Source organism: Pseudorca crassidens, chromosome 8 (assembly GCF_039906515.1).
Source record: "Pseudorca crassidens isolate mPseCra1 chromosome 8, mPseCra1.hap1, whole genome shotgun sequence".
Classification (NCBI taxonomy): Eukaryota; Metazoa; Chordata; class Mammalia; order Artiodactyla; family Delphinidae; genus Pseudorca; species Pseudorca crassidens.
In genome coordinates, this window is record NC_090303.1 from 72,509,208 (window position 1) to 72,529,207 (window position 20,000).

The following is a 20,000-nucleotide window of genomic DNA, read 5'->3' on the forward strand; positions in this document are numbered from 1 at the left end:
ATTAATATTTATCCAGGCTGTCATAAATGATTTCACATCATAGTGTTGGGGAACATGGTGCTTGTGGCAAAAACTTTAAAGTTTAATTATAATATATAATTTTTATGCAGAGGAGGCAAATGTCAGGTCTTCTTTATTTTGAGTTAAGTTCTGGTCATTTTTAAACAGCAGAGCAACTGCTTGTATTATCTTGGGGTATTTCGCTATACGTGAGGATACACTATTTCATTATGTGGGATGCTGAAACCTGAGTGAGAAAGTTTGCTGGGAGAACTATTGTTTCAGTTGAACATCACACTTAATTTCCTTGGTATTGCTGCCACAAGTTGTCGGTTAGGGACGTTTGTCTTTCCCATACATTTTATTGAAATGCTTCTAAAATACCTGTATCAGGATTGAAACCCGTTAGAAGAAGATAGATGTTTTAAAAAGCATTTGGAAGGGCATTTCCCAAGTTGTCTCACACCCTCTTCATTTCACTAGGCTGCCTTGGCAGAGAGCAGTTTACCTTTGCTAAGTAACCCTGGACTAATCAATAACACCTCCAGCGGCCTGCTGCAGGCTGTCCACGAAGACCTCAATGGTTCCCTGGATCACATCGACAGCAATGGGAACAGCAGCCCGGGCTGCTCACCTCAGCCGCACATGTAAGTGGGGCTAATAGACTCCAAAAGGGGAAGAACCGATATTCCTATGCTTCTAGTATTTACTAGTCTTCTGAAGTTTTGAATGGTGGATAAGTAAAAAATACAAGTTTAAATGGAGTTAAACTGCACCGTGTTTGTGACACGAAAAAGTGTACCAGAACTGCTTTTAATAAACCTTTTAGATTCTCTCCAGTATCCTATAATGATTGTACTAGCGGTCCTCTACAAATTCTTAGTACTACTAACATTCTCTTGGGAGTATAGCGGTGTCTAAGATGAGTCTCCAGCTTACGGATCATTATCACAGTTTGGTTTGTATGGTCCGATAAGAATATTCATGATGGAACAAGTTGTCATAATTTTTACTACTATTACAGGTCTCTAAACCATTTATGAACTGTAGTCAAGATATTTCCCGTTTTTATAAACCGTAAAATGCAAAGTTTAACTGTTAGACACAGTTTACATAGAAGCTGGTAAAGTGTAACTTTTTTCCTGTCTTATAAATCAGTGTAATTACATATTCAACTTTAATTACTGGTGCGTCTGTATTGGCAAGGTTTATATGTTATATTTTATGCAAGACTACGATTCCTATTAATATTTAGCAGCTAACTATATCATTAATTACTCTAAAATCTTTCCCCTACCATCTTTTTAATGGAGCTGTGAGAGTAGATGTATTAAAAATTGATGTATTGTAGATTTCAGAAATGTGTGTGACACTTGAAAAAATGCCTGGCCTTATTCAATAGGCCAAGCATATCAGCTTCTTGTTTACTAAAAAGTATGGACCCTGCTAGAACTTAGAGTTCAGGAGGAAAAGTTAGAATCTTAATCCAGAACAATCCGTTCAGTTGTTAGAATGAGTTTTAACTTAATGTCCATACTTCTGAGAGTTAAACATCACATACTTCTAATTTCAGGTTATTGAGGTAAGAACAGTACTTCCTCTCATTCTTATATTTTCCTCCCCTACTTTTGTACTAAATATCTAGTCAGAGGCCTGACAGCGAAATATGGTCTTTCTAGCAGCCTATTTCCATTTGACCTTTCACCGGATATTACTTTTGTTGATTTTTGAGACATCTCATTCTATTTGACATATTAATGTCTTTAAGACCATGTGCCTAATTGCTTTATAGCACTTTTACTCTATCACCTTTGTGAACAACACACGGTGAACATTAGTATATTTTATCAGGTTCCAAACCATTACTTTTTCAAAATGGAAAAATTTGTCTTTTGGAAGTGTCTTTAGATGTGTTAAATAATACAAAAGAAGTGATAAAACTGGAAGTAGAGAGAACATATGGATATATGCTCCTAAGAGTAGCGGTGCTCTCACACGAGGCAAGTGAGCAATCCAGCAGAAGTTTCTATATCCCTGCTTTATCCTCTCAGCCATGAGTGGGTAGCTTGAGGCCTTTTACGTTCAGCCATTCTCCTGAGTATGCTGATACTTGCTCCCTGTATCAAATGCTAAAACTATAAAACTTTAAAGAGCAAACAAGAGTTAGATGCTGTTTTCCCCCTTTAAAAAAGACCAATTTCAGAGAAATGAAAGGTATTCCTAATAAAAGTGTTTCAGCTATTAATGCAACTCCTTGCGCTCCTATATGATATACAGGGGTTGTTATGAATGATATATAGAGGGTATGTAAGGAGGTGGTTTTTAAAACATATGTGTCCAGTGATAAGGATATTAAAATAAAAAATGAATGATTCCATACGATAGTTTATTAAACATTGTGTTTTAGAACCCGAAATAATAACTGGGCTAAATTACAGCATTATTAGGTTCCTAGTATTTTTCATTTGCCAATTGCTATTTTCGATTTTTTCATTTTGTTATTTAGTTACACTTTAATTATAAAATACCTCAGAAAAAATAGTGTGTGTAAAACAATATATAAAAATTGTATATTTAATTCCTGATGTGGCGCCACTATGGGCTTAGAAAACTAAGATGTTCTTAGTCAATATATCGTACATTTTATGAATTAGTGCATGTGAAAAATATTTATGTGTTTTTTCCATAGAGAGATAAAAGGAAAGCCTCCCTCGGCTTATTGGAAATAGATTTCAGAAAAGACAAAAATTGGAGGAAGACCAAATCTTGTTTTTTCCTAAATTATATAAATTATAATCATGTTTAATTATCTTGCAGAATACTGAGTCAGCATTCTCTCTTTGAATCTGTTTCTGCTGCGGTCATTAACGTTTTGTATGTTGGATGTCAAATATTATTGATGGAATGTCACTTCAGTATTCTATATCTTCATCTTTATAGAGTTTTAAGATGCTCGGACTTAAAAGGCATTTTATGTACATTATTAGACAAAGGAAAATATTATCTAATTCTCTCCGTCAAAATTTGTCTGCATGTGGGCTTCCCTGGTGGCGCAGTGGGTGAGAGTCTGCCTGCTGACGCAGGGGACACGGGTTCGTTCCCCAGTCCGGGAAGATCCCACATGCCGCGGAGCGGCTGGGCCCGTGAGCCGTGGCCGCTGAGCCTGTGCGTCCGGAGCCTGTGCGTTCGGAGCCTGTGCTCCGCAACGGGAGAGGCCACAACAGTGAGAGGCCCGCGTACCGCAAAAAAAAAAAAAAAAAAATTGTCTGCATATAATTGAATGCACTTCAAAGTACTTTTTGAAAATTAAGCAGAAGTGAAAGAATTTTTTTACATTTCAGTAGCATAGTCACGTGTCCTGAAATGAAATCATGGTACTGGTTCTTGTTGTCATTGTTGTCATTGGTTGAGGGAGGGGAGGGAGTAAGTTAAGCTGATGCAACTGTTAGCAAGAGGCAGAGGGGCCTAGTGGTATTAGTATGTGAGCTCTGGTGACAGACTGTGGTGGTTCCAATCCCAGATTTAGCACTTAACAGCTGAGTACGATTTATTTGTTTCCTCAGTTTTCTCAGCTGAAAGTGAGGTAAGTCATAATAATATGTACCTCATAGGATTCTTGCAAATAAAACAAGTGCCTGGAATATAATAATTGCTCCCTGTGCCCCTAATAGTGCCGTATTCAGAGTTACTGATTTATATTACGTCTCGTAATACCTCATTATTTCTGTAAAGGAGACCATAAACAATACAAAAATATTTTGCATTTTAATACATTTTTTATAGGCTCTGCATAACTGTATGGTTACTTTCTTTGGGAGTCAGTCCCTTTGCTTTTCCCTCCCACTTCCTCTTATAATTCTTATAAGTAAGCAGATCCCTAAGAAGTGAAAGAATGTGAGACAGGAATTTATGGTAGGGAGCATCTTACTCAGACTCAACGAGATAAGAGATTTTTGAGATAAGAAGATGTTATCTGAGGTTGGAGGCAATGAACAATCCAAATAGAATAATATCAACCCAGAACAGGAGCTCACGATATCTGCCTGGAGAACACTGCTATGAGGTTTGACAGGAATGTAGAATATATGAAAGGAGACCAGACTGTTGAATGCTTTAAATGTCAAGCTATGGTGTTTGTTTTGATCAGTATGGAACTTAGTAATGTTATAAGCTTGGGTTTCACATGACCAGAGATGTGCTTTAGGAAGAGTAATCTGAACGTGTACTGAATGAAGCATGCCTGAATGAAACTCAAGTGAGGTAGGATATTCTGGAGTTGGGAGAGACTGGAAGCAGAAGATGAGTCCTTGCAGGATGTAGTATCTGACTTAAGTACAAGACAGCGAGTGGACAGCAAGGAATCCATACAAGAAGTGCTGTGAAGAGAAATACAGAACAAGACAACTGATTGAATGCTGGGGGCAAAGAGGAAAATTAGGAAAAATCATAGCAACTGTAAAAGCCTGTGAAGAGAAATAGAGAGCACAAGAGGATGGGCTCAAGGGGGAAAACGGGGATGAATTCAGTATTATCCTACTTGCTGAATCCAAGAACGTAAATGTCCTTAGATTCAGGAAACAACAAAACGGAAACTGTTTCTTCATTTAGTCTTTTTATTCAACTCCAGAATAGTAAAAGAAGTACTCCTGAGGTTGATAGAAAAGATGTTTTGAAGCTTTGGAAGAGTAGAATAACTATGGTTTAGTGCTTCTTATAAATTGTTTTTAGAGAACAAGAAAGGCCAAATTATCATCCTTATTCTTCATTTTGACAGTCCATATGTAACACTTCCCCGCACTGTGGCTTTCACTCTTAGAGTGCCCTGAATGAAGGCTTTTGCCAAATTAGTGCATTTATTTTGCCTTAACTCTTTGCCTTTCTTCCCTTTCCTTTTTCATTCTCCTCTCTTACATAAATTCTACCTTTCCTTAAGGGCCTCATCCTATTTTTCCAGGAGGCTTTCCCAAGTAATTTTGCAGTCAGGACCTACATTCTGCTCCACATTTCTGAAGAGCTGACTGCTTATATCATTATCTGGAACTAACGCAGTTGTGTGTGTGTGTGTGTATGTGTGTGTGTGTGTGTTGTCACGCACATGTGTGCTTGCACATGTGCGCTTGCACATGTGCGCTTGCACATGTGCATACTCATTTTGCAATTATCTCTGGCTTAATGGCAGGTCGCTTAAGGACAAAGATGATGTTTTAGACCTATTATAGTATATGAAACCCCTAATACATTATACCATACAAAGTAAGCACTCAATAACCATATGATAATGATTATGAAGAATCAAATGGGAGGTGACAGTTAATGAGAAATGGTTTGACTTCATGAGGTAATCTCTCCAAAAGTACAATCCAGGATTCTCTTAGAACTCTGAAGAAGGGAGAAGAAGAGATTTTTAGGAAGAAGAGATAATGAAATAGAATGCTAGCTAAGGGATCTTTCTAAATATTGGCAGAGTGTGTTTGTGAACTTTTGTTTTTAATTTTAATTATTTAGTTAATATGTGTTTTATAATTGTCCAAAGTTAGGTCAATGGCAAGTGACAGGCCTTCACCGCATTCGTGATTATCCTCCCAGACCTTGTTAAATTTTATTTATCTTGTTGAAGGTGAAATGAAAAAAAAATTATTGCGATTAATACAGTATTAATCAGATGTATGTTCCAGAGGATTTTAGCAGAAAGTAGGACAGGTTGAAGTCAGGTGGAAGAATACAGATTTTACCTAATAATTTTTTGAAATTGTTTTGACTCTTTTCGATCAAGTAGATTTCTAAAATTTATTTTCTGCTGCTGTTGTAAGAGATCTAGACCCATCGTGGTCTGAACAAAAGTTAAGAATACTTCCAGTAAGAGTCTAAGTATCATTACAATTTATAATACTCTTCCCTTCTGCACCTCAGCACCAATATTCCCTGATTACCTGACTTTTCAGAGTTTTATAGATTATGGATAAAATTACTTTAGATTCCTATTTTATACCGGTGTTTGCCTCTCATAAAAACTACCTGAAGAGTTAGGATTGATGCTATGTTCAGGTGGAAATAATTTGAACTTACTTTCTTCTCCCATGTGTTAGACTTAAATGAATGAAAAGAGAAGAAAACGTTTGGAGAAGACCTGGAAGGTGAACTCACACTGGTACAATCAATCCATTTCCTGTCTCCTTCCAAACCTGAGGCAAAAGAGAAATTTAATGATGTACCCGCCATATTTAGTTCAAATCAGTTGTTTCTTTTTTATTAAGCAGTTGTTTCTCCTCACTCTCAGTAAGTTGGCTCAGGTTTGCCTTTTCTTTCTCTTATGAAAATGTTAAATGAGGTTCCCATTTTTATATTTTCAAATTTTGTTTCTAGAGATCAAAACGAATGTTCTTCCTGAGCTGGTTTTGTATGGAGGGCTCCACGCACAAAGCCTTCCATTGTCATGCCGTTCCCCTTTCTGATTATTAGAGTCTCCTACTGTTGAGTTTTCAGATCATTTCTTACGTGTCATTCCTGAATCCTCTTAGCCTCCGTGCCATTTCAAAGTTCTACTTGCTAATATTCTATATTAGTTGCAGGTGATTATTTTTTCTGCCTCTTATTAAAGCAAATGTTTGAAGTTTGCAAGTTAATGAACTTCTATATAGAATCAGAATGTTAATATGGCTCATGTAAGACTAGAAAATATATGTGTTGTGTTCTTCGAAGCCAAAACTTTAGGGTAAGGAAATCAAGGTCTGCGGCATCGCACAAAAGGAGTAGTGTAGTGTTATTCCAGGACTACAATGGAGATCACATTAATCTTTTTTATTAACATGTTGAATGCACATTCTACACGCCCCAGAACTTTCTATGCATTGCATGTCCCAGTCAGTCATCCTTACAACATCCTCTGCTTCTTGAGAACCTCAGTTCGTTATACCACTCCAATGATAAACTTCAGCCTCTCCTAGCAATAATACTTTGCAACCAAAGACAGCTAAAAGGGACTGCTAGATGCCCATTTTGTGCAACAGTATTGAAAATCTAATAGAAATTGTGAAGTGTCATGAAACATAATGAAAATGCTCAAGTATATAATATTACCGTTCTTCCTTCTATTCTCTGTGGCTGCCTTAAAATTTAAATTGCTGTTTGTAGGCACATGTAGAATTTGCAGACCCTACACCTTTGGTTGGTGATATTTTATATAAAATCCCTACAGATCTTAGATCTTTCTGTGGACAAAGGCATTTGAAATTGGAGTGGCTCTGTATATCAGAGGAAAGCAGTTGAAAGTGGCTGACAACTTGAACAAGTGGAATGCTCGTTGTTTTCATGCCTGTTAAGCCTGCACTATTTTTTGCTGATATTTTGGATCGTTAAGTTGCATTAAGAAGAGCTCTAAACATAAAAGCATATTTTTGCTTTACATGTCTTCACAGATTTTTTAATTCACAATTTTTCATTTATCTTTAATTTTTTTTTCCCTAACGTTTCTGGGCCTCATAATTTTATTCTGATTTAATTCTATTTTTATTTAACCTCTAAACTTTTTTATTAACTTTGCTAGTTAGCTTTGAGATCTCTTTCCAAAGTGATGGTACAGAACTTATGACTATGCCAGCTCTTTATTATCTCATCTTTTTTTTTTAAGTGCTACAAGTATGGCTCAGTAGCCGCTGTTCTTTTTTACATTATTCCAGTCCCCGTATGTGGCACTTACAGCTCATTCTAGTTCCTCCTAATAAAAAAAGATCCTCCCAGAGATGCAGTGCCTTCAGCTAAAAAGTGCTGTATCCCCACCGTGCCAATAGTGGAAATTTGTGGGTTCCTGTAGGGTTTTAAAGGATTTTTATAGAACTATACAGATGGTATTTAAGTTTTCTGTTATGAATGCCCGCAATTTAGGCAAAGGGTGTCAGAAGACTTTTAGGTGACAGTATTGTAGCCTACTGCTTCTGTTTTATATCTAAAGAAGATACTTTGTTAGAAGGTACATCTTCCTTTGCACTAACACTATTTGAGCCTTAGAGGGTCAAAAAGTAATTGACTGAATTGTTTAAAAATGAATATTGTTATTCAGTATTTTTTCCTTCTAGTACCAGGAGAAAATACCATAGTACCATGTATACCCATATGGTATTTTAACTTCAGCTCTTGACATAGGGCTTAGGGAAGTGGATGTCTATTAGGTGATATGGGTATTTTATGACTAAAGATATTTATTATTTAAAGTTGACGATCACTTCAGAATATTACTTAATGTGAAGATACTTTACATAAGAAATTATATTTTAATATGTGTTAAAATTATATTCATTTTGACTACTTTGGGAGAATTTTAAATTGACCTTTCAAATAAGTACAACAATGTATTTTAAAACTTTGACACCAATAAACACAGTTTAAAACTTGATCTCAGGGTTCCTACATTCCATAAGTAGTTTCTATCATTAGGATAGAATTAAACAATTTATATAAGCAACAGATGACCAAATAATTTCACATAACTAGTGGAAACTGACATTCTTCAGTTTGCTCAACATTATCTTAATCTTTGAGCACTGAAAATGGTATAACATCAGCAAGACATTTAAAAGGCAGGAGCAGAAGTAATCATTGGTCACATAATGTTATCTAACTCTTGATAAATTTACCATTTGCAACACTAAATCTCAGGTCCCTTTTGTTAATTAGCAGGTCAGAGAAAGACATAATCTACTAGATTTAGAATAAAAGATATTGTTTTTACTCCCTATTCCATTCTCGTGCTAAGAACTAACAGCATAGCTAAGCACAGTTCAGGAGGAAACTGAACATTGAGTCAGTCTTATGGTTTAATTTGAGCAAGGGAATAACTCCAGCAGAGCAGCCAGTCTCACAGATTAGAATGACCTAATGACACGAACCATATGTAATCCTGGTGAAGAGCCATCTCTGTCAAGATATCCAAGAAACAGCTTCACCAGGAGCGGGCAGTGAATGGGCAGCATCCCATCAGGGCAGCTTGGCAAAGGAAACAGACAACAGTCCAGAAAAGGTGGGTGAGCCATGTCAGCGAGGGCTGCCCAGAGCCATACTATAGCCCAACTATAGGACTTTGAGGTCCTGATCTTCAAGGAATTAGAACCCTAATTATCAATGAGAAATTAGAGAGAAACAGGAACATATACTTTGTGTGCCATATGCCCATCCTGACATTTCTGACTGAAACTTGGTCCAAGGAACAAGGTAAAAACGATTTTTGGATGAATGGTTCAAAGGAGTTTTGGAGCAGCAGCAAAGCTGACTTAATGGCCAAATGTCAAGATGTAATTTAGATTTTCTTTTATTTCTCTGACCAATAGATTAGAAATATAAAAGTCCTTAGATCTATACCTGAATGTTTATTGAAAGCTACCATTTATGAGACACAAAATGGAATGGTACCAATTGTCTCTCAATGGGCAACTGCTTTGATTCTGAGATTGAGCACAGTGTATCTGTACTCCTCAATGATCAAAGTAATTACATTTATATTTTCATTTTATTACAGCTGTTCTGATCACATCTATTACTTTTATAAATCAAATGGTAAATCTTAAAGAATTTAATTGTGCTTTTTATAATCGGCACTACAGCAAAACTATGTGAAATCATTTGGGAGTGAGCCTCCAAATCATGTAAAATCCAGTTTCTTTAAACAATGTTGTATAAATTTGAATAAATTATAATATAATGTTGAAGGTAAGGACAAGAAATCTTAGAGAAATTTCATATACATTTATATATATATATGCATGCGATTTATAAAATTAGGTTTCATTAACCTTAATCCACCTTTTTGTTATATTTCTTAGAACTTCTGTTGACTTTAAATAGAACTTTGGAACTCTACCTTGGGGTCAGATCTTTTGGGATGTAGCATAGAATTATAAAATGCATTCTTAAGAATGGCAGTGTGTAGCTTGGAAGAGAAAATGCTATTACAATTATCAGAATATAATATTCCTTTGCAATCAAACACTTAAATGGCTGCATTTTCTAGAAAGTAGAATACGGGAGTTACAAGATTTATTAAATATATTAGTAGTAAAGTTGTATTCTGACTTCAAGATGAAAAATTAAAATTTATTTGGCTGTTTTCCTTAGCCACAGTGAAAAGGTATGAGAAACTTCGCAGGGCATTTTCTAATTACATTCTGAATAAAGTAAACTAAACAAGGTATATATGGCATGAGGAATCATCACTCCAATTTTTCTATCCTCTTTTAATGGTTGTACATTTCTGAGAGGAGGAATATTTTCCTTTTCATCCAGAAATAAGTAGGATTTTTATCTACTGAACTGGAATAATGGTTCTGGGTACTGTCCTCATGGCAACTATGTGCAAACTCATCCAAATCAAAAGGAAGGTCAGTTCATTCAACATAAGAATGTCTGTGGTAAATGTTAATTTACAAGAGAGAAAACAGTCTTGAAAAACAATAAAATTGGAAAAATATTGAATCATAGTAGTAAAGATCTGTTTTATAATTTCTTAATTGATAAAATAAGAGCTAATTTATCATTTCTAGTTGTTTTTAATTATATGACCTTATTCACTTCTGTACATGAGAATTAAATATTTCTCTAATGTGTGCTTAAATTTGGAATATAAAAATCTAGATTATAGTGAAAGAAATCAGAGTTATCATTTCAAAAGAATAAAATCATAAATAGGATTAATTAAATAATTTCTTAATGACTGTATAAATAACTTCAGTTGTTTAATTACTCACATTAGCCTAAGATCATTTCTCAGTTTAGAAAGTACTTGCAAAATGTTTTCTTTTAAAAGTAAACTTTTCCATTTAAAACTTTAGTTTCATTTTTTAGGTTATTTCTGTGATATGTTAAACTGAAATACTTCCTAAATAAAATATTACTCTAAAAGTTACAAATGTTTAATTTAAGAAATGTGAATTGTTTCTCATTTCAACCTGACTTTGTACAAATGGAGATACCTAAACTTGCAGTTTTTATAAATTTACCATTAAATTCCAAATATAATTATATCATTTCCTTGTACATATACTAGAAGGAAATGAGTAAAATTGAATTTCCACAATCTCCATTTTTCATATGCTTTCTGAATGAGCATGAATTATTTTACCAGTTTCCCTGTGAAACTTCTTTGGGAAAAAAATGACTTTTTAAAAATGTTTTATTTGGGCTTCCCTGGTGGTGCAGTGGTTGAGAGTCCGCCTGCCGACGCAGGGGACACGGGTTCGTGCCCCAGTCCAGGAAGATCCCACATGCCGCGGAGTGGCTGGGCCTGTGAGCCATGGCCGCTGGGCCTGCGAGTCCGGAGCCTGTGCTCCGCAACGGGAAAGGCCGCAACAGTGAGAGGCCCGCGTACCGCAAAAAAAAAAAAAAAAAAAAAATGTTTTATTTGATGCGGTTATAGCTTCCAGGATAGCTACTCAAAAATAACAAACAAAACCAAAAACTGAGCCTCATGAAACTAAATCTTCCATTTTAATAAAGGAGTCTGTGTTTGTATTTTGGAATCCATTTTACATCTCCAAAACAATGATACTTACGTGGTAAGCATGAAGGTTTTGCCATTGGCAAATTTGAACTAATTGAATAAAAATGTATTCAAACACATATGAAATTACAAAGTGCTAATCATACACTTTGATTTTTAAATACTTATAGTAGTTATCATTATTCATTCAACGGCTTTGTGCCAAGTACTAAATAGACATTGTAGACAGTTAAAAGGAAGTCTCATCTTCTCTAAGTATTTCCTTTTAATTAAAAAAATTTTGATGCTGTTTTGTGAGTCAAAACCTATGCAAATCAATGGACAGCCTTAGCCTATAGCAATACTCAGTCTATTCTGATATTTTGTAATGTCATTAATCAACAGTTAAGATATAACAATATATGAGATAAAGAAGAATTTGTATGATTGTAAACATTTTCTTTTAGAGTTAATCAATGTATCCCACGTAGGTTAAAGGTATACAAACTAAATTAAGTAGAAGTATCAAGAAACTTAAAAGTCAAGAACTTTAATAAATCAGTATTGAGTAGGAAATAGATGCGTGGTTTAAGGTCTACGCATATTTCAGTACGTTCAGTATGTTTCTCAGTGTACTGTATATATAAATTCATTTTACTGGATAAAGATTGCTATATTGGGCCAAATAAAATTATTTTCCGTAGTAAAACCGAAGCATGAAGACCTTAATGCTATTTCTGAGGATAGGTTTTTGACTGTTATCCGGGGAGTAACGTTTTTTATATTAATGATCCGCAGTTACTGATAGAAACATGTTATATCCTTCAGGTATGCTAGGGCAATTATTCTTATAGGATTTTTAAGATGTATCATGTATCATATCTCATGTATCATGTTTATTACTCGTTTTCAATAAGTATATGTTATTTAATGTATTTAACTTTCTCTCAGACAACTAGGGTTATCTGAAGAAAGATATAAGGGGGTCTCCTAAAATGAGTAAACCACATAAAAACAATTTTACCTAGTCTTACCTTTAGTCTTGACTTGTAAATGTTTGATTAAATTAACTTTACATTGCCTGAAATCGCCCATATTGTAGAGATGAGCCATTAATTGTAAGTTTTTCTTCACAGCATTTGTTGACATCTATCATAACATTTAAGACTTAAAATTTTTATTAGTATTAAAAAATATTGTATTTATGAAGGGCCCAATCAAATTTACATGGTGCCACTGAATTACTCATAAATGATGACACTGTATAACTCTAAGATATTGCTCCCAAATTCCTGTCCAGTCTCATCCTACAGGTATTCCTCTCTAGGCAGATTGCCCATGCCAAGGCAAAAGAATGATCTATTCTCTTGATGATATCTAAATAAAGAAACACCATTGTGATTCTGTAGTCTAACATCTATTGACCTAAACTTGTTTTGAACATCTCAGTTTCAGAGAACTTTATTCATAGTACTTCCTTATTTTAAAGAAAAAATAGGAACAGTTTATAGGATCTTTTACTTAGTCTTAATTAAGGAGAAAATGAAGACAATTTACATTTCTCTAGAGAATATACAGTGTGATCACAATCAAAAAAGGTAAAGTTTTCCATTATAATTTGACTCTGCTGTAGGATGTTGGCAACAATAACATTTCTTCTGCCTTTCATTGATGCCTTGGGTACTTACAAATTTCACAACTAAAGGAGCAACACATTTCTTTAGGCAACAGATCAGTCTAGTAATGTAGCTAGTCCTCTCTTTGTGTTTTTGGTATATGCCATTATGAGGGTGGGCTGTAACACTGAGCAATTAAACTAGAGCATAAAATCCAACTGCTACTTTGCATTTCCTTCTGGTAGAGGCTTGGCAGGTTGAATGGAGCAGCGATGTTTCATTCATTTAAGTTGAATAAACATTTCTTGAGCACCTATTATGTGCGACATAGTCTGTTGGAAACTGGCAGGTGATCTGTTATCTACAAAGAGGTAGAATTCTAATCGAGGGATGGATATGGACAAAGATAAGGAGAGAGTCCAAGTAAAGGAAGGAAGAGAGTTATAACCAAATTGCAAATTAAGTGTACACATGCACATGAAGAATCATGAAAGTCTTCATGGAGGAGATAGCTTTGAGTTATGCTTAACATGAAATCAATTTTTAGGTTGAACTTTATGAAATTATTGATATTTGACTGGGTTCTTTTTTGCTTACAGAAATAGCAATCTTAATCTTTTCAACCTACATTAAGCAGAGCTGAGGAAAGAGAAGATAGATACAAAGGATTTGAGTGTATGAGCAAAGGTGACTAAGATATAAAGCATGAGTCTCATTCAGAGAATAGATCATTCTTTTGCCTTGGCATGGACAATCTGCCTGGAGAGGAATACCTGTAGGATGAGACTGGATAGGAATTTGGGAACCATAGCTTAGAGTTCGTTGATCTCCAAGCTGATGATAGGGTAGGGGCATTGAAAATTCACCAATTATTTGGAGATCCTCAGCAAGACCCTCAAGGGTATATGTTACCTACTTTTAAAAAGACTTACCCTTTTCTTCTTTGCTACTCATCCCTGGGTATACTGTATTTTTTCACTTGAAAAAGTGTCCACACTTTTTTTATGCCATTTCCCCTCAATATTCAGTTTAAAATATATTTTTCTTTAAGATGACTTAAGAACTGAGACTGAAAATTAAAAACAAATTTTCCAGAGATCGAGTATCAGCAGCCTTTATGAACGTGGCCATTGCTTCTGCTAGCAACTTAATCGCAATGAGGACTGTAGAGAACTTTGTTTCAAAATCTTCCCATCTTCTACTTTCTGATATCCAAGCATTCCAGGATCTGCTTCCCCTCTTCCTCGAGCGATTAAAATGACAAATATAAAGATTCCTCAAAATTGAATGAGTTATGAAGAGTCATCATCTATTTTAACTTTTAGAATCTTTGACAGAGATTTAAGCTCTTCTGTCTTCTTGGTAGAGTGTAGAAGGGAACTATTTCACATACATATAAATTTAAAAGCAGTATATACAAAACTTTTTAGTCCACAACCAATACCCTCAATTCTTCACTTCTCTCCACGTTTCTAATCCTGCTACCTTATTCCTGGCCATCATGACCTTATTACACTGTTTTAGTAAACTAGCTGGTTACCTTACCTCCAGTGGCCTACGTTCCATCTACACTTTGCAAATTAATCCTCCTAAAACTCTTCTATCTTTTCACTGCCATGCTCAAAAACCATCAATAGCCCTTCAGCTGGCAGAGAATAAATTTTAAACTCCATAAATGCAACTCAAGGGCACTTCACCATCTGACCTTGTTCTGCTTTATAACATATTTCTTTATCACCAACCCTCCTTTCCCCATGGCCTCTACACACTCTCAGCGTTCCTACAACACATATAAAATTCTCTATTTTTCCCATTTCCACTCAGAATGCCCTTTTCCTCAACTCTGCGTAATGAACATTTTCATATATTTCAAAGCCTACGTGAAGTGACAACTTCCTCCGTCATAGATCATTGACTGAATGCATTGCCAGAATTTCTCTCCCATCTTTCATAACACTTTGTCTGTTATGGTATAGATCACATTCTGCTTGGCATCGAAGTTACTTGTTGTGTATGTCTTACTTCCTCTATTAGACTAATAACTGTATGAGAACAGGAACCATTTTCTGTATCAGCCCCTAGACCAGTAGTTTGCAAATAATGTTTATTGAATTGATATTTTCACTTCTAGCAAGAAGTAATGTTTATCCTTGTAGAAGTATTTCCATTTCAGCTACTGACTTTCAACCTTTCTGTCAGGAAGTATTAACAGACTTTATGTCTCTCCACCACTGAATACTTTCCCTCTAACTATCTAAAGAAGTTCCAAATAGCTTTCTAATTCTCCTAAGTGTAAATTACATCAAATTAGGAGGTTGGCTATTCCTTCTTCAAGCAAGAAATTTAAATCACTGCTTTTCTGTAGTAAATAATAGGTAGTGGACTTGGAATAGTTGAATTGGAAATCTTGTGTTTCATTGACAGAACAATTTTTAAACTGTTCACAATTAATTCCTGGATTCTCGTTTAAATGAATACTCATTATCTACCAAATGGATCATTTGCTTTAAAATCAAAGATGAAGTTACTTCCAAATCCACTTAAAGGAATAGGACATATTTCATCAGGTTTAGAAGAACTGCTAAAGTGACTGTCAAGGTAAATATGTCTACCTGCTGTCTCTGCCTTTCTATGCCAGAAGTTTGTACTCTTCTGTGATAACCTAGATGCTTGCTATGTATTAGGTGCCCAGTAAACAAATGAAGTGCTGGATAGATTATCCAATCCAGACTTCATAGACTCCTGCCTTAAGATACGTTACAAATAAGTCTATTTATTATCCTTTATTCAAGATCTCACAGATGAGACAATAAGAAATCAATTATTCCACTAGTTTTTTTTTTCTTTTTGTTCATAAGTTAAGAAAAGAAAAAGAACCTAAGTCCTCAGTTTCAATAGTTTCATTCTATTTGCTCAAAGTAGCTTCTACTTTACTTATTATTAAGGGCTCTATTAAGGACTGCAGCTTAATCTGTAAGACACCTCACATCGAAACTGAAAGGAGTCGTGCATAAATTTCAAATCAGGGAGGAAAAATGGCATGAGGAATATCCAAACCATCCACAGTATATCTTCTTCAAACCCAGAAAGAGTTTTATCACCAGGATAGATAGTCAAGAATTTCTCTCGTCTGTCCATCTGAACTTGTTCTTCCTTTACTGTCTTTAATGAATTCCAGTAGGAGTGCAGATGCTTTGGGATTCTGCTTAGAGGCAAATAATCTCTCCCAGCTGTTAACCCCTCCAGTATCACTTAATTGCTATTCCTCTTAGGACACTTATTGCTGGCAATTGTGTACATATTTGAGTACATATTTCTCCCATACCAGACTGCAACTTCTTTGATAGATGTTTAAATGCCTCCACAGTGCCTTATATCTAGAGGGTACGCAATAAACGCGTTAAATTAATCATTGGCAATAGGAGATAATGATAATGTTATTGGCTTTTCCTGTCAAAGTGAGATTGATGCTCTTTATGCCATTATGGACACAGGCGACTTGACTCAACCCACAGCATGAAAGAACTTTCGGCAGAAAATTTATTGTCTCTCAGGCTTATATATATTGCTGTGTCTCTTAAAATTTCCATATTTTAGTCAACTTTGAGTTCATCTGTTTAAGGTTTCTCCAGCTGAATATGTATTATCAGACTTTATAAACTTCAGTGTACATAGCACATGTGATGCAGGCCTGGACCATTCAATGCATGTATGTTAATGACTTCACTGACAAGTTATGATGAGGCCTGGGATGGGATGGCTGAGGAGTGTAAGTGCGGGGGCTCTGCCTACCAAACATTTCAACAATGGTCTTTCTACTTTGAAGTTTACTTTCCTCTGTTGATCTAAAAATGGTCAGAGACAGGACCTGAGATTTTGGCTTAGTGCCGTAGTGTTCAGGAATGTGTTAGTAAATAATTCTTTGCAATAATTATAGTAATATGTTGTGTTATTTTGTCCCTTTTATACCTTAAATGTACTTTTAATGTAGCTAGTCATTACTTTAATAGCCCTAATGCCTGGGATTTGGTATGTGGGGCACTTATATCTTTGTTTTATGACTTTTCTGATATAGTAATAAAAGTCTTAATTTGTAGAAGGGCTAAAATGTTTTTAGAGCTCATTAAGTTCATACGTTGTTTAAAAAGCAATCCATGTACTTATACTATAACTTCTTCCAAAAAAGGATTTAAGGTTGTAATTATATCATGAGTGTATCTAACACTGATCACTTATGAGCCAGTCACTGTTCCAAGTGTTTTGCATACACAAAAAATCATTTACTCCTCATAACTACTATGTAAAGTAGGTACTTTATTATCTCTGCCTTATGAATAAAGAAACAGAGGCACAGAGACATTAAGTAACTTCCCCAAGGTCACACAGCTAGAAAGTAAAGGAGCCAGTGTTTAAACCCAAGCATTTTATCCTCAAAGCTCACTGAATTCTTAAACACTATAGTATTAACCACTTATCCACTGCTGCATGACTAAAGGTTATAAATGAGGTGCCTAAATTATTCAAGATTACTTTATGCTACACTAATAAGTTAATCAAAATACTAAATACATAAAAATTATTGTATTAAATTATACCCTGTTAATTAAGAACCTTTATATGATTCAACTGGAGAAGAGGATATGTAAGGAGGAATTGGTGAGCACTGCATAGACAGGGAGTTACTTTAAAGGGTTTCCTTTATTTTATTTGAATTGCCAGAGGAATTTCTTTGGTGAAGGGGAGCATTTTTCCTGGGAGAAAATCTAATTATCCTATAATAGTGTAACACATGGCATCCTGAAGAATTTGGAAAAATGAACACTACAGAGATAGCCCCTTTTTTTCCAGAGATATATTAAATGACCCTCATATCCTATAATGGGAGGATGAAGGGAAAGATACTGCTGATGGCTGCAGAAGAGACTAATTTCCGATTCATTCTACAACCCACCAAAGGCATGTGGTTTCCTTGGGTTTCATTTCCTTTGAATTGGCATACAGGACATGTGAAAACATGGAGCTCTCTGAGATCCAAAAGTGAGAAACCTAATATAAGTGGAGATAATCATGATAGAATTGTATTTTTATTGAAAAGGATTCCACCAAGGTATAGGCATAGGTACTATAACTTTCAAGCAATTTTATTCCCTGGGATGCTTCAACTTCTCTTGCTACATTTTATTTCTTTTTTAGACATTGTATTGGTGGCAATCGGATATTTTTAAGAACTGAGCATTCAATTATTGGCTCTGGTTTTAGTTTATTTTAGTAAATGAGCAGCCTAACACTGTAGCCTTAAGGGAAAATTTCATTTACATCTTTCTCAGGTCCGATACCTTGTTCACAAACTAATTCTGAGTGAAAGGATTCTAAGAACACTTAATTCCAGAGAGAAATTTTCTCTTTTATAGTTGATACAAATGAAACTCTTAATGTCTTGATGGGACATCGTTTATTCAGTTAACACATATTTACTAGGTGCTTGCTGTGGATACAGCTCTCTTGATCTGTGAAGTTCATAGTCTAGTAGGCAAGACACAGTACAGCCACCGCCAGAAAGAGTTCAGTACAGTACATGTGATAAAGGCAACGTGAGACAGCAAGAATAACCAGGTTCCAAGAAAGATTCCAGAGGCCAGTTGTATACTAGTCCTGGCTCTGCCTGTATTTATCATAACTCTTGGAAAGTTACTAATTTTTTCATCTGTAAAACAGGAGCATTGGATAAAATTATGTTTGATACAGTGTTAGGATTCCAAGATTGTATAGTTTTGGGTAACAGAATGATCCAAAAAAAAAAAAAATGCTTTGGAGGGTTGAAGTAGGAGGTCAGTGAAAGCCAGACAGGTCAAACAAACTCTTTAGAAGTAGATAAGATATAACTTGGTCCTTATATGGTAGACAGGATGTGCATAGGTAGAACAGTGAGGAAGGGAATGCCAGGTTCTGTGCACACACAGTGAGTTGAAGAGGAAAGCGCAGACCAAGTCAGCGTGAAAAAATGACTTGGAGTAGGAATCGAACATGATATTTTAAGGGTGATGTTTTGAGTCGGGAGTAGAAGTTATTATTCAGAACTACTGTTGTACACAGGGAGGTTGCAGCCTAACTGTGGAGAATGGCTGAAGAGTTTTGGCTCAATCCTGTCTCATTCCCCTGTGTCTCAGTTCAGATAGATTTTTGTACAAGGCAATGACATAATGAAATAAATTCCTTGTGTATTAAAATTCTCTGGGAAGGTAATGGAACATGCCTTTATAGTGATCCTTTAAACAAGAATTCTATGTGTTTGTATTTTAGAAAGACATCCCATTTGCTATTCCTCTTTATCTGGAACTTGAGACTCTTCCACAGGGTCTTTATTCAAATCAAAATCCAACCCAGAAAAGTAAAACACAAATGAATCAGATACTCAGACACCCAGCTCCAGCTGAGGGGACAGTGGAAGTGGAACAGGGGATTAGGAAAGAGAGTCAGACTAGGGAGACCTCCTAGGTCTTCTCAGAGCCTTGAGAACATTAAGACAAACCAACTACAAAAGAAGTCAGATCTTTAGCTAAAATTATTAGATGCTCAGAATAATGTTAATTGACTTGAGGTTAATCCCATAGATATCAGCGTATGTCTTGCCAACTATTCAATATCTGTTTAGAAATATTCACCTATTTAAGCTTGAAAGTTTTGAATATTCATAGGTCATTTATGAGACCTAGTTAAAAAAAGATGCTATTATATTAACCTTAGGAGTTTATTCTAATCATTTCCAGTACTTAAGAGTTTGACATTCAGTAAAATGTTCTGAATCCCAGCTTGAACCTGGAAAATCTAAAATTATAAATTCAACTTATAATGATTATTAAATCAAAACATCATTTTTTAATAAAAGTCATTAAATGAATATGAACTTTCACAAGTAATCT

The 20,000-nt window shown here is 35.2% G+C and overlaps 1 protein-coding gene across 5 annotated transcripts in view; it reads left to right on the forward strand.

Moving 5' to 3' along the window:
• FOXP2 (forkhead box P2) overlaps nt 1-20,000 on the forward strand; it is a 531,964-nt gene that overhangs the window by 503,031 nt on the left and 8,933 nt on the right. For all 5 annotated transcript variants that reach the window (XM_067746782.1, XM_067746784.1, XM_067746788.1 and 2 more), the window contains one exon: nt 484-647. In XM_067746782.1, coding sequence (XP_067602883.1) covers nt 484-647 — 164 coding nt within the window. The remainder of the gene's footprint in view (nt 1-483; nt 648-20,000) is intronic.